Source organism: Pleurodeles waltl, chromosome 2_1 (assembly GCF_031143425.1).
Source record: "Pleurodeles waltl isolate 20211129_DDA chromosome 2_1, aPleWal1.hap1.20221129, whole genome shotgun sequence".
In the NCBI taxonomy this organism is placed as follows: domain Eukaryota; kingdom Metazoa; phylum Chordata; class Amphibia; order Caudata; family Salamandridae; genus Pleurodeles; species Pleurodeles waltl.
Genome location: NC_090438.1, coordinates 162,199,581 through 162,212,709, shown reverse-complemented (window position 1 = coordinate 162,212,709; position 13,129 = coordinate 162,199,581). Strand labels below are relative to the sequence as shown.

The following is a 13,129-nucleotide window of genomic DNA, read 5'->3' as shown; positions in this document are numbered from 1 at the left end:
CTAAGGAGCTCCCAGAGTACATGCAATAATACAACCAATACTGACAGCAAATATTCCCAGGTTCGGAATTGCCATTATGCAGCTGGACATTGGTACAGACCAGCACACAGGTAAAATTGCTTCCCTGCACTTACGAAGTCCAGTCAAAATGGAGCTGGAGTACATAAGGGCACCTCTGCTTATGGAAGGGTGTCCTCACACAGAGGTACCTGCTCCCTGCCCTCTGGGTAAGAAGGGCCTGCCATATGGGTGACTTAGTGACCTGGTGTAGTGACCATCAGTGAAAGGCTGCATGCACCTTTTCACGCAGGCTGCAATGGCAGGCCTGCAGACATGTCTTTCCTGGGCTCCCATGGGTGGCATAATACATGCTGCAGCCCATGGTGAACCCCTGTTGCCCAAATGCCCTGGGTGCCTATATACCCACATTCTAGGGACTTCCATGGGGGCACCAGTATGTCATTAAGTTATTTTAGAACCACAAGATTCAGAATTCAAGTAAGTACATAAATTGTAAAATTGTAAGGTACTTGACATAGGTAAATATGGAACTTTTTTTTTAGGTTTGGCAAAAAAATGGCAAGCTACTTTAAATGTGGACACAGTGCAAAAATCAACAGTTCCTGGTGGAGGTAAGTATTGGTTAGTTTTTCAGGTAAGTAAAGCACTTACAAGTTCAGTCTCCAGGGCATAGGCAGCCCACAGTCGGGGGTTCAAGTTAACCCCAAACACCCAGCACCAGCAACACAGGGCCGGTCAGGTGCAGAAGTCAAAGTAGGTTCCAAATAGTATAGATGCCTATGGAGAATAGAGGTGCTCCGGTTCCAGTCTGCTAGCAGGTAAGTACCTGCATCCTCGGGGAGCAGACCAGAGGGGGTTTTGTAGAGCACTTTGGGTTTAACAAACAGGCACACAAAAACACCCTTCGCAGCACAGGGGCAGCCGGGTGCAGTGTGCAAAGTAGGTGTTGGGTTGTAGATAGAAATCAATGGAGAGACCAGGGGGTCACTCTGGTGATGCAGGCAGGGCACAGGGGTGCTTCTCGGGCCAGCCACCAACTGGGCAAGGATGAGGGCTGCCTCCTGGTCACTCCTGCACCAGTAGTTGGCTTCTCTCGGGCCTGGGGGCTGCAGATGCAGTGCTTCTTCGAGGCGTCTGGCTCCCTTGTTACCGGGCAGTTGCGGTCAGGGGGACCGTTGGAATTCTCTCTGCAAGTGGGGGGGGGGGGGTACAGCAAGGTCATCCCAGGGTGGCCACATCGTGGGAGTCGCTTGGGTGGTCCTCTCTGCAGTGTTGGTTCTTATGGACACGAGTCGGGGGCATCGCTGCAGTGTTGGGGACTCACGCTTCAGGAGTGAGGCTGAAGTTCCTTTAAGGATGGTTGTTTCTTGGAAAGAGCCGCTGTGCACTGGGAGCGTCTTGGTCCTTTGGGTGCAGGGCAGTCCTCAGAGGTCTCTGGTCCCGCTGGATGCGTTGCTGTGCAGGTTCTTTGAGTTTAGAGACAGGCCGGTAAGGCTGGGGCCAAGTCAGTTGTCGTCTCTACAGGGCTTATAGGTCACCAGTCCTTCTTGTTGTAGGTTGCAGGAATCTGGTTTCCTGGGTTCAGGGTCATCCCTAAATACTCAATTTATGGATGTGTTTAGGGCTGGGGTCAGTAGCCAATGACTAATGTCCTGGAGGGTGGCTACGCCCTCTGTGTGCCTCCTCCCTGAGGGGAGGGGGGCACATCCCTAATCCCATTTGGGGGGGAGGGATCCTCCAAAAGAAGATGGAGGATTTCCTAAGGCACAGGTCACCTCAGCTCAGGACACCTTAGGGGCTGTCCTGACTGGAGGGTGACCCCTCCTTGTTTTTCTTATCTCCTCCGGACTTGCCGCCAAAAGTGGGGGCTGTGTCCGGAGGAGTGGGCATCTCCACTAGCTGGAGTGTCCTGGCGTGCTGTAACACCAGGCTTGATCCTTTGAGGCTCACCGCCAGGTGTTACAGTTCCTGCAGGGGGAAGTGTGTGCGGGGGAAGGTGAGAAGACCTCCACCCAGTACAGGCTTTGTTCCTGGCCAGAGTGACAAAGGCACTCACCCCCATGTGGCCAGAAACTTGTCTGGAGGTGGCAGGCTGGCAGAAACTGGTCAGCCTAGCACTAGTAGTTGGACTGGTATACAGGGGGCATCTCTAAGATGCCCTGTGTGCATTTCTCAATAAATCCCACACTAGCATCAGTGTTCATTTATTGTGCTGAGGAGTTTGATACCAAACTTCTCCGTTTTCAGTGTAGCCATTATGAAACTGGAGTTCGTGTTTGACAGACTCCCAGACCATATACTCTTTATGGCTACCCTGCACTTACAATGTCTAAGGTTTTGCTTAGGCACTGTAGGGGCATAGTGCTCATGCAACTAGGCCCTCACCTGTGGTATAGTGCACCCTGCCTTAGGGCTGTAAGGCCTGCTAGAGGGGTGACTTACCTATGCCAAAGGCAGTGGGATTGTGGGCATGGCACTCTGAGGGGAGTGCCATGTCGACTTAGTCTTTTTCTCTCCTCCAGCACACATACTCTGTGTGGCAGTGTGCATGTGCTGAGTGAGGGGTCCCCAGGGTGGATAATACATGCTGCAGCCCTTAGAAACCTTCCCTGGTCACAGGGCCCTTGGTACCAGGGGTACCACTTACAAGGGACCTGTCTGTGTGCCAGGGCTGTGCCAATTGTGGAGACAAAAGTACAGTTTAGGGAAAGAACACTGATGCATGGGCCTGGTTAGCAGGATCCCAGCACACATTCAATCATAACTAGCATCAACAAAAGGCATAAAGTTAGGCGGTAACCATGCCATCAGAGGCATTTTCCTACACCCATGTTATCCAACGGTCACTGACCCAGGGATACAAATCTGCACAGAGGCGCCCTGGAAATCCTGTCTTACTTACCTTGACTGTTACTATGCTTCCCCAGTCCTAGGGTGTAGGAGGCTGGCCTGGCTTATAATGGGTACCTGATGGTACTTACACCTTGTGCCACGTCCAGTTATCCCTTATTAGTAGATTACTAGTATTCTAGTAGCTTAGGCTGATAGAGGTAGCTATAGCAGAGCAGGTTAGGCTGAACTAGGAGACATGCAAAGCTCCTACTATACCACTTATATAGGTACTATAGCATAAGAAACACAATACTCAGGGTTATTAAAAATAAAGGTACTTTATTTTAGTGACAATGTGCCAAAAATATCTCAGAGGATATATTCCTTTAGGAGGTAAGTAAAATACACAAACCAAAATCAGGTAAGTATAACAGTCAGAAAGTAGTCCAAACACTGTAATACAATAGGATTCAATAGGCCTAGGGACAACACAAACCATATACTAAGAAAGTGGAATGCGAACCACAAATGGACCCCTAAGCTAGTGTAGTGTGTAGAGAGTCACTGGGAGTGTAAGAAAATACTAAGTGTGTCCAAGATACCCCACCCCAAGAACCTGAAAAGTAGGAGTAAAGTGCTACTTCTTCCCCAGGAACACACTAAACTCGTGACAGAGGATTCTGCAAAGACCACAACAGACTGCAAAGCACTGCAGACGGATTCCTGGACCTGAGGACCTATAAAGGAAGGGGACCAAGTCCAAAAGTCGTGAAAGTGTCAGGGGGGGCAGGAGCCCACTAAACCCCAGATGAAGGTGCAAAATGGCTGCTTCCGGATGGAAGAAGCTGAAGATTCTGCAACAACAAAAGGTATTAGGAACTTCTCCTTCGTGCAGAAGATGTCCCATGGAGTGCTGGAGGATACGGAGTTGTTTCTTTGGAGAAAGACCGCAAACAAGCCTTGCTAGCTGCACAGGTTGCGGTTGAAGAAAAAGGGTGCCGACAGGGCCCAGGAACGACCAGGATGTCGCCACTTGGGAGAGGAGACAGAGGGGGCTCTCAGCAACACAGAGAGCCCACGCGCAAGAAGGCAGCACTCGCAGAAGTCCTTGAACACGGGTTCAAGAAGACTGAGCACAGCAGTCGTCTCAACACTACAAAAGAGGGTCCCACGATACCGAAGGTCAACTCAGGGAGTTGAGCAATGCAGGATGGAGTGCTAGAGACCTAGGCTAGGCTGTGCACAAAGGATTCCTTGCAAAAGTGCACAGGAGCCCTATCAACTGCAGTTCACGCGGTGCACAGGATTTACTGTCTGGAGAGGGGAGGCAAGGACTTACCTCCTCCAAAGTTGGACAGTTGGACGATTGGACAGTCTGAGTCCCTTGGGTCCACCACCTGTGTTCCAGGGGCCACGCTTGTCAGGATGAGAGGGGTCCCAGAGTACTAGTGACGCTGAAGTTTGGTGCCTGCTGGAGCAGGGGGAAGATTCCGTCAATCCACAGGAGAGCCCCCAGAGCATGCACCACCTGGAAACAGTCGAGAAAGCCGGCAGGATTAGGCGCTACAATGTTGCTTGTAGTCTTCTTGCTATTTTGTTGCAGTTTTGCAGGCGTCCTGGAGCAGTCAGCGGTCGATCCTTGGCAGAAGTTGAAGAGGGAGATGCAGAGGAACTCTGGTGAATTCTTGCAAGTCGGTATCTAAAGAAAAGCCCACTTGAGAGACCCTAAATAGCCCTCAGAGGAGGATTGGCCACCTAGTCAGTTAAGTACCTATCAGGAGGGGTCTCTGACGTCACCTGCTGGGCACTGGCCACTCATAGGCCTCTAGTGTGCCCTCACACCTCAGGATTCAAGATGGCAGAGGTCTGAGACACAATGGGGGAGCTCTGGGCACCACCTCTGGGGTGGTGATGGACAGGGGAGTGGTCACTCCCCTTTCCTTTGTCCAGTTTAGTGCCAGAGCAGGGACTGGGGGTTCCCTGAACCGGTGTAGACTGGCTTATGCAAGGAGAGCACCATCTGTGCCCTTCAAAGCATTTCCAGAGGCTGGGGGAGCCTACTCCTCCCCATCTCTTAACACCTATTTCCAAAGGGAGAGGGTGTAAAACCCTCTCTTATAGGAAATCCTTTGTTCTGCCTTCCTGGGACTGGGCTGCCCAGACCCTAGGAGGACAGAACCCTGTCTGTGGGGTGGCAGCAGCGGTAGCTGCAGAGAAAACCCCAGACAGCTGTTTTGGCAGTACCCGGGGTCCATAGTGGAGCCCCGGGGATGCATGTGATTGGCACCCCAATACCAGATTTGGCATTGGGGGGCAATTCCACGATCTTAGACATGTTACATGGCCATATTTGGAGTTACCATTGTGAAGCTACATATAGGTATTGACCTATATGTAGTGAATGCGTGTAATGGTTACCGCACTCACAAGTCCGGGAAATTGCCCTGAACTATATGGGGTCACATTTGCTAGTGCAAGGGTGCCCTCACACTTAGTGAAGATTAGGTGCAAAGTTACTAAGTGAGGATTAAACATATAGGTGACTTATAAGTTACTTAAGTGCAGTGTAAAATGGCTGTGAAATAACGTGGGTGTTATTTTACTCAGGCTGCAGTGGCAGTCCTGTGTAAGATTTGTCTGAGCTCCCTATGGATGGCAAAAGAAATGCTGCAGCGCATAGGGATCTCCTGAAACCCCAATACCCTGGGTACCTAGGTTCCATATACTAGAGAATTATAAGGGTGTTCCAGTGTGCCAATTAGAATTGGTAAAAATGGTCACTAGCCTATAGGGACAATTTTAAAGGTAGAGAGAGCATACATACTGAGGTTCTGATTAGCAGAGCCTCAGTGACAGTTAGTCACTGCACAGGTACACACAATCAGGCCACAAACTATGAGCACTGGGGTTCTGGGTTGCAGGATCCCAGTGAGACAGGCAAAAACAAACTTACATACATGTAAAAATGGGGGTAAAACATGCCAGGCAAGATGGTACTTTCCTACATAGGGGTCCTTAGGTGGTAGTTTCGGTTGGAAGTGATTCCCGCATTCTATTTATTTACTTTGTATATGGTCCCACACACACACACATGCCGGTTTATGTCTATTTCTAAGCATATTTTTTGTATGTTCACATATGATCTAATGTGTGTGTTAAAATAAATGTAGCCTATTTTTCTAACACTGGTGTGGTTCTTTCCTGTGTGTACATCAGTGACTGACTTGTGTGGTATTTGCAACTGCTTTACACCCTCCTGGATAAGCCTTAGATGCTCTCTACAGCCACCCCTTTGAGAGCACTGGTTATCTAGAACCTACTGCACTATCACTAAGGGTTGCCTGGACTTAGTATAGGGTGCCTCACCTATAGGTGTACACCATATACTGAACCAGCCATCCAGAATCTTAGGTCTCAGACCCTCCTCTAGGGATGGTATTGCTTTGATATCTATTCTACGGTAATTAATCTGCACCTACATATGTCTTTCAGATGGACAGGTTATTCACCTTTTCTGGTAAAGACAATATCTATTTGCTGATTACTTACAGACCCACCCATCCTTCCTGCAATTGGATTTCTAGGAACAGTGCCCTAGTTTTGACGCACCTGTGGTCAGTGTACTGCATAGCGCTGTGCTTCTGTAGTGAAAAGTCGTAAAGAAAAAAACTGACGCCAGCATGCAACGTCATATCTGCCTTGGACGTCGCTGCACACAGAGCCGATCGACGCCACCTAACGGCGCGCAGGGGTACTGTAGGAAGCTGGGTCTGTATGTACTATATAAAAATGAGATATAGTGTGCACAGAGTCCAGCGGTTCCCCAAGAGGCTTGACAGAGGCAATAATAGATAATACTAATGCTCTGTTTTTGGTAGTGTGGTCACGCAGTTAGGCGTATCAGAGGGTAGTGTTAAGCAAATGTTGTACGCAAACAAGCAATAAGTGAAAAACACACTCTCAATGACTTAACCCCAGACCAATAGGTTTTTATATAGAAAGATATATTTTGTTTATTTCTAGAACCACAAGATTCATTTAGCAGGTAAGTACATTAAATGAAAGGTACTTTGCAAAGTAATACTTAGAACTTTGAAAGGAATCAGCATGTACACAGTTGACTTTAAAATGGCTAAAAGCTATTTTAAAAGTGGACACTGCAATGTTCAACAGTTCCTAGGGGAGGTAAGTAAAGTATAGTTTATGAGGTAAGTAACAAACTTACGGGTTCAATCTCCAGGGCATAAGTAGCCTACTGTTAGGGGTTCAAGATAACCCCAAACACCCAGCAACACAGGGCCGGTTAGGTGCAGAAGTCAACTAGGATCCAAAATAATGTGGGCCCCTTTGGAGACAGGGGGTACTCCGGTTCCAGTCTGCTTGCAGGCAAGTAACCGTGTTGTCAGAGGGCAGACCAGGGGGTTTAGAGAAACACTGCGCGGGACCCGAAGTAGACACCAAACAAGCACTCTCAGCGGCACTGGGGCGGTTGGGTGCAGGGTGCAAACAGAGCGTGAGGTTCCCAGTGGAACTCAATGGGCTGACCCGGGGGTCACTTAAGCGCTGCAGGCAAGGCTCAGGGGGGCTTCTCGGGCAAGCCATAGACTTGGCAGGGCAAAGGGTCACCTGCTTGTCACTTCTGCACCGGTGATCAGTTTCTCTAGAGTCTGGGGGCTGCTCGTGCAGTGCTTCTCCAGGCATCTGATATCTTTGTCCCGGTCTGTTGCGGTCAGGGGGATCCTTTGGATTCCCTCTGCGGGCATAGTCGTGGAGAGGTCAGCCCAGGGTGGACATTTGGTTGGAATCACCCGGTGGTCCTCTCTGGCTGGCTGGTTCCTCTGGATCCGGGCCAGGGGCGTTGGGTGCACAGTAGTTTGGACTCGTGCTTCTGGAGTGAGGTGGGAGTCCCTTTACAGATGATTTCTTTGTCTTCTTGTTGGACAGGTCCACTGTCCGCAGGAGTTCCTTGGTCCTCTGTGAGGCAGGCAGTTCCCTGGGGGCTTTTCAGGGGTCGCTGAACGCGTTGCTTCTTCTTTTGCAGCTTTTTGAGCAGGAGACGAACCAGTAGGGCTGGGACCGAGTCGGTTGTTGTCACCTGCTCTTCTCTGCAGGGTTTTCAGCTCAGCAGTCCTTCTATCTTGAGTTCGTCAAGAATTTGAAGAGCTGGGTTCAGGGTCGCCCCTAAATACTAAATTTAGAGGTGTGTGAGGGTCAAGGGGCAGTAGCCAGTGGCTACTGTCCCTGAGGGTGGCTACTCCCTCCTTGTGTCCACTCCCTCCGGGGAAAGGGGTGAGGGGGGGGTCACATCCCTATCCCTATTGGTCTTAATCCTCCAAGGCAAGATGGATGATTTCTCAAGAAGGGTCATTTCAGCTGTGGACACCTTAGTTGTGATCCTGGCTGAGAGGACGACTCCATGTTTCTCATTATCCCTCTGGACCTGCCACAAAAAGTGGAGGCTTGTCCAGAGGGCAGGCATCTCCACTGGCTGGAGTGCCCTGGGGCACTGTAACACAAGCTTGAGCCTTTGAGGCTCAAAACCAGGTGTTAGTTCCTTCAGGTGGAGGTGTTAAGCACCTCTGCCCAAGACAGGCTTTGTTCCTGCCCTCTGAGTGCACAAATGTGCTCAGCCCATGTGGTCAAACTCGTCTGTAAGTGGCAGGCTGGCACAGACCGGTCAGTCTTACACTATCAGTTGGGCTAACATACAGGGGGCATCTCTAAGATGCCCTCTGTGTGCATTTTCCAATAAATCACACACTGGCACCAGTGTGGGTTTATTGTGCTGGGAAGTTTGATACCAAACTTCCCAGATTTCAGTGTAGCCATTATGGAACTGTGGAGTTGGTAATTGATAGACTCCCAGACCATATACTCTTACGGCTACCCTGCACTTACAATGTCTAAGGTTTTGCTTAGACACTGTAGGGGCATAGTGCTCATGCAAATATGCCCTCACCTGTGGTATAGTGCACCCTGCCTTAGGGCTGTAAGGCCTGCTAGAGGGGTGACTTACTATGCCACAGGCAGTGGGTAAATGGCATGGCACTCTGAGGGGAGTGCCATGTCGACTTAGTCTTTCTCCCCACCAGCACTCACATGTTGTGAAGCAGTGTGCATGTGCTTAGTGAGGCGGTCCCCATGGTGGCATAATACATGCTGCAGCCCTTAGAGACCTTCCCTGGCCACAAGAGATGTAACTGTGTGCCAGGGCTGTGCCAATTGTGGGAACAAAGGTACAGTTTTAGGGAAAGAACACTGGTGCTAGGGCCTGATCAGGGTCCTATCACACTTTCAAAGTTGGCATCAACACTAGGCAAAAATTGGAGTGGGGTGGGGTAACCGTGCCAACAGTGGCATTTTCCTACAGGTACTGTTCAGGAAAAATCGCCAGATCCAGACTGACACCTGGGTGAAATTTTAAGGTAAGGAATCTGCAACCAGATATTATCTTTTCCAGATAAGATGTTACCCAAAGTAAGTAACTTGTGCTTCAATTGATTTGGGGCTGTGTAAATGTTTTACACATGTTCCTTTGTGTAAGCTTTGTGACTCAGACCCACAGCTATCCACGGTTGAGCTAGTGACTTTAGCAAATAAAACTTACTGGTCCTAAAAGGTGGTAAGTGTATTTCAAGGTGTGGTCACACAACCACACAATATAATAAAGTTTCCTCACAAATTAACAGAGCAGATTTTTTTTAGGTTTGTGCGGAAGTTATATAAAAACTCCAGGAGATTCCGTGAAGTATGCCAGTGCTTGACAAATATGCAGTGTGTCCTGCAATTTAGTGCTAGAAGCGTGAGCAGGGCTGAAAAATCCACTCTAGCAACACAATGTGTTGCGCAAGAGCATGCAGCAATTCAAGTAGAATATCTACTCAAGCTTTAGCCAATGTACTTGAGTAACAATCATCTGACCCCAGACTGCCTGGATTGGACGATCACCGTAGGGGACACAAAATCTTGCGTTTGCTAGCTTGCCTTTTTTTTGGAGCTTGGTGGGAGGAAAATTCCACCATGCCCGTGATAAGCAGAATTCAGTCACAAGTCAGCATTAAAATGTAGCCCGGAGTGACCAAAATTCTGCAAATAGAATGCAACATATCCGCCCACCTTTCATTTTCTTGGTTCCCACCTCTACTATGTTTGCTCCGTCTAGGCTGCAGAAAAAGTATATATTACTAGTCTAAATTCTGTTTTTCTTAAGGTTGAACCCACCACCAGACTCAGTGTGAGGGGGTAGTCTCATTTTGTTGCACGACCCCCTACCCTTCGTTCGTGAGGTTAGAGGGTATGTTTGTACCACTCCCTTAGAACTGCAAATATTTCATCTTATTAGGAGTGTAAGTCTTTGCACCACTGAGTTGCTCTGACATCCAGACCTTGTGAAAGACAGTGGGGTGGTTGAGATCTGCCCTCAGGCAAGTTAGTGATTGTTCTTCAAATCAGGGCTCTTTCATAATGTATACATTTATCTTTTGTGTTTTTGTCATCAAAACATGATACATATCACATTGGGATTAAGCAGTACAATTTTACTTTTTCAATTTACTAGGGCGAGGATCCTGATGAAGATGATGCTTATCAAGTCTTGTCAACACTGAAGCGAATAACGGCTTTCCACAAGTAAGTACAATGTTGTAATGCTGAAGGGTTCTGTAAGGAAATGCCTCCTTGGCATGGTTACCCCCCTGACTTTTTGCCTTTGCTGATGATATGTTTTGAATTGGAAGTGTGCTGAGGCCTGCTAACCAGGCCCCAGCACCAGTGTTCTTTCCCTAACCGGTACTTTTGTTTTCACAATTGGCACACCCTGGCATCCAGGTAAGTCCCTTGTAACTGGTACCCCTGGTACCAAGGGCCCTGATGCCAGGGAAGGTCCCTAAGGGCTGCAGCATATCTTGTCACCCTGGGGACCCCTCACTCAGCACAGACACACTGCTTGCCAGCTTGTGTGTGCTGGTGAGGACAAAACGAGTAAGTCGACATGGCACTCCCCTCAGGGTGCCATGCCAACCTCACACTGCCTATGCAGTATAGATAAGTCACCCCTCTAGCAGGCCTTGCAGCCCTAAGGCAGGGTGCACTATACCATGGGTGAGGGTACCAGTGCATGAGCACTGTGCCCCTACAGTGTCTAAGCCAAACCTTAGACATTGTAAGTGCAGGGTAGCCATAAGAGTATATGGTCTGGGAGTCTGTCAAACACGAACTCCACAGCACCATAATGGCTACACTGAAAACTGGGAAGTTTGGTATCAAACTTCTCAGCACAATCAATGCACACTGATGCCAGTGTACATTTTATTGTAAAATACACCCCAGAGGGCACCTTAGAGCTGCCCCCTGAAACCTTAACCAACTACCTGTGTAGGCTGACTGGTTTTAGCAGCCTGCCACACTCGAGACATGTTGTTGGCCACATGGGGAGAGTGCCTTTGTCACTCTGTGGCTAGTAACAAAGCCTGCACTGGGTGGAGATGCTATCACCTCCCCCAGGCAGGAGCTGTAACACCTGGCGGTGAGCCTCAAAGGCTCACCCCCTTTGTTCCAGCACCACAGGGCATTCCAGCTAGTGGAGTTGCCCGCCCCCTCCGACCACGGCCCCACTTTTGGCGGCAAGGCCGGAGGAGATAATGAGAAAAACAAGAAGGAGTCACTGACCAGTCAGGACAGCCCCTAAGGCAACCTGAGCTGAAGTGACTCTGACTTTTAGGAATCCTCCATCTTGCAGATGGAGGATTCCCCCAATAGGAATAGGAATGTGACCCCCTCCCCCTGGCCCTGCTGTGAGGCAGTGTGCATGTGCTGAGTGAGGGGTCTCCAGGGTGGCATAATACATGATGCAGCCCTTAGAGACCTTCCCTGGCCACAGGGCCCTTGGTACCAGGGGATCCATTTACAAGGGACTTATCTGTGTGCCAGGGATGTGCCAATTGTGGAGACAAATGTACAGTCTTAGGGGGAAAAAAATGGTGCTGGGGCCTGGTTTTCAGGGTCCCAGCACACTTAAAATAACTAGCATCACCAAAAGGCAAAAAGTTAGGGGTTAACCATGCCAACAAGTGGCCTTTTGCTACAAATCTAAAAAGTGGTGTCCACTTCAACTCATCTGCCATAGAGAGGACTGGCATGAAGCGGGCACACCTCTAATCTGCTTAACACTCCCACCTGTTCTGCTGCCAAACGTGAGGTGAGGTGAGGAGGGGTTTGTCATTGCCATTTGTCAAGACCTGGGTAGCATTTCAAAGGCGGCTAGGCAGGCAATTGTCTTTGAACCTGAGAGTGCTGGCTCTCACCTGTTTGGGGTGGGGGTTGTTTAGAAACGTGGCTAAGGTGGCTGAACGGGACAGGACCAGTCAGTTAACACACAAGTAGTGGGTAGGTTGGCAGAAGGCACCTTTAAGGTGCCCTCTGGGTGTATGTACTGGTAAATCCACCACTGACATCAGTGTGGGTTTACCAATACAAGATGTTTGAATCCGAATGTAAGAGGCTGGCTCAGTATATGGTCTACAACTATAGGGGATGCACGCTGCACTGCGTACAGGCACCCCTTAGTGATAGTGTTAGAGTTTTCTAATAACCAAAGCTCTCAAATGGTATCTGTGGAGAGCAGCTAAGGCTTATCAGAAGGGTGTAAAGCAGTTGCAATAACCACAAAGTCAGTCAATGATTTACACACAAGAAAGAACCAAACCAAGTGTGACAAAAAAGTAGTATTTATTAACAGACAGGCACTAAACTAATTTTGGTATATTGCCTAACTGGAGAAATGAACACACAAATATACTTGAAAACAGGTAGGTAGAAGCATATAATAACGTGGGCACCTATGGGAGGGGGGCAAACATATACTAAACCAATGAGTAAATAAACTCACAACTAACCAAGACTAACAATAAAGAATCCTAAGGACTGGGGAAGTACTAGAACACCAGGGGTAAATAGCAGGTATTTCCTAGGAGCCCGTGTGAAATGGGGTTACCCTAATGTTGAGTGTCCCGTAGGATAACATTCAGTAAGTCACAGTTAGGAAAAGGTTTGAAACAGAGCCTTCCCAGAGGACCCCGACGTTGCGGCAAGGAAGGTTCAAGAGTGGAAAACCTAGGTGCCTAGTGGTGAGTTTGTGCCAGAACCTCCTGTTGAAGTCAATAAGGACCTCTGTTGTCCAGCTGCTACGGTGACCCATTGACCATTTCGGTGGAACCCATGTGTGGATTCTGAGCAAGGAGCACCTGTGTAGACAAACAACAGTGTCTAAACCACCTGG

General features: G+C 49.0%; 1 protein-coding gene across 4 annotated transcripts in view; it reads left to right on the top strand.

The window, feature by feature from the left end:
- Nucleotides 1–13,129, top strand: part of STAG2 (STAG2 cohesin complex component) — a 987,179-nt gene that overhangs the window by 710,737 nt on the left and 263,313 nt on the right. For all 4 annotated transcript variants that reach the window (XM_069211859.1, XM_069211886.1, XM_069211877.1 and 1 more), the window contains exon 21: nucleotides 10,412–10,482. In XM_069211859.1, coding sequence (XP_069067960.1) covers nucleotides 10,412–10,482 — 71 coding nt within the window. The remainder of the gene's footprint in view (nucleotides 1–10,411; nucleotides 10,483–13,129) is intronic.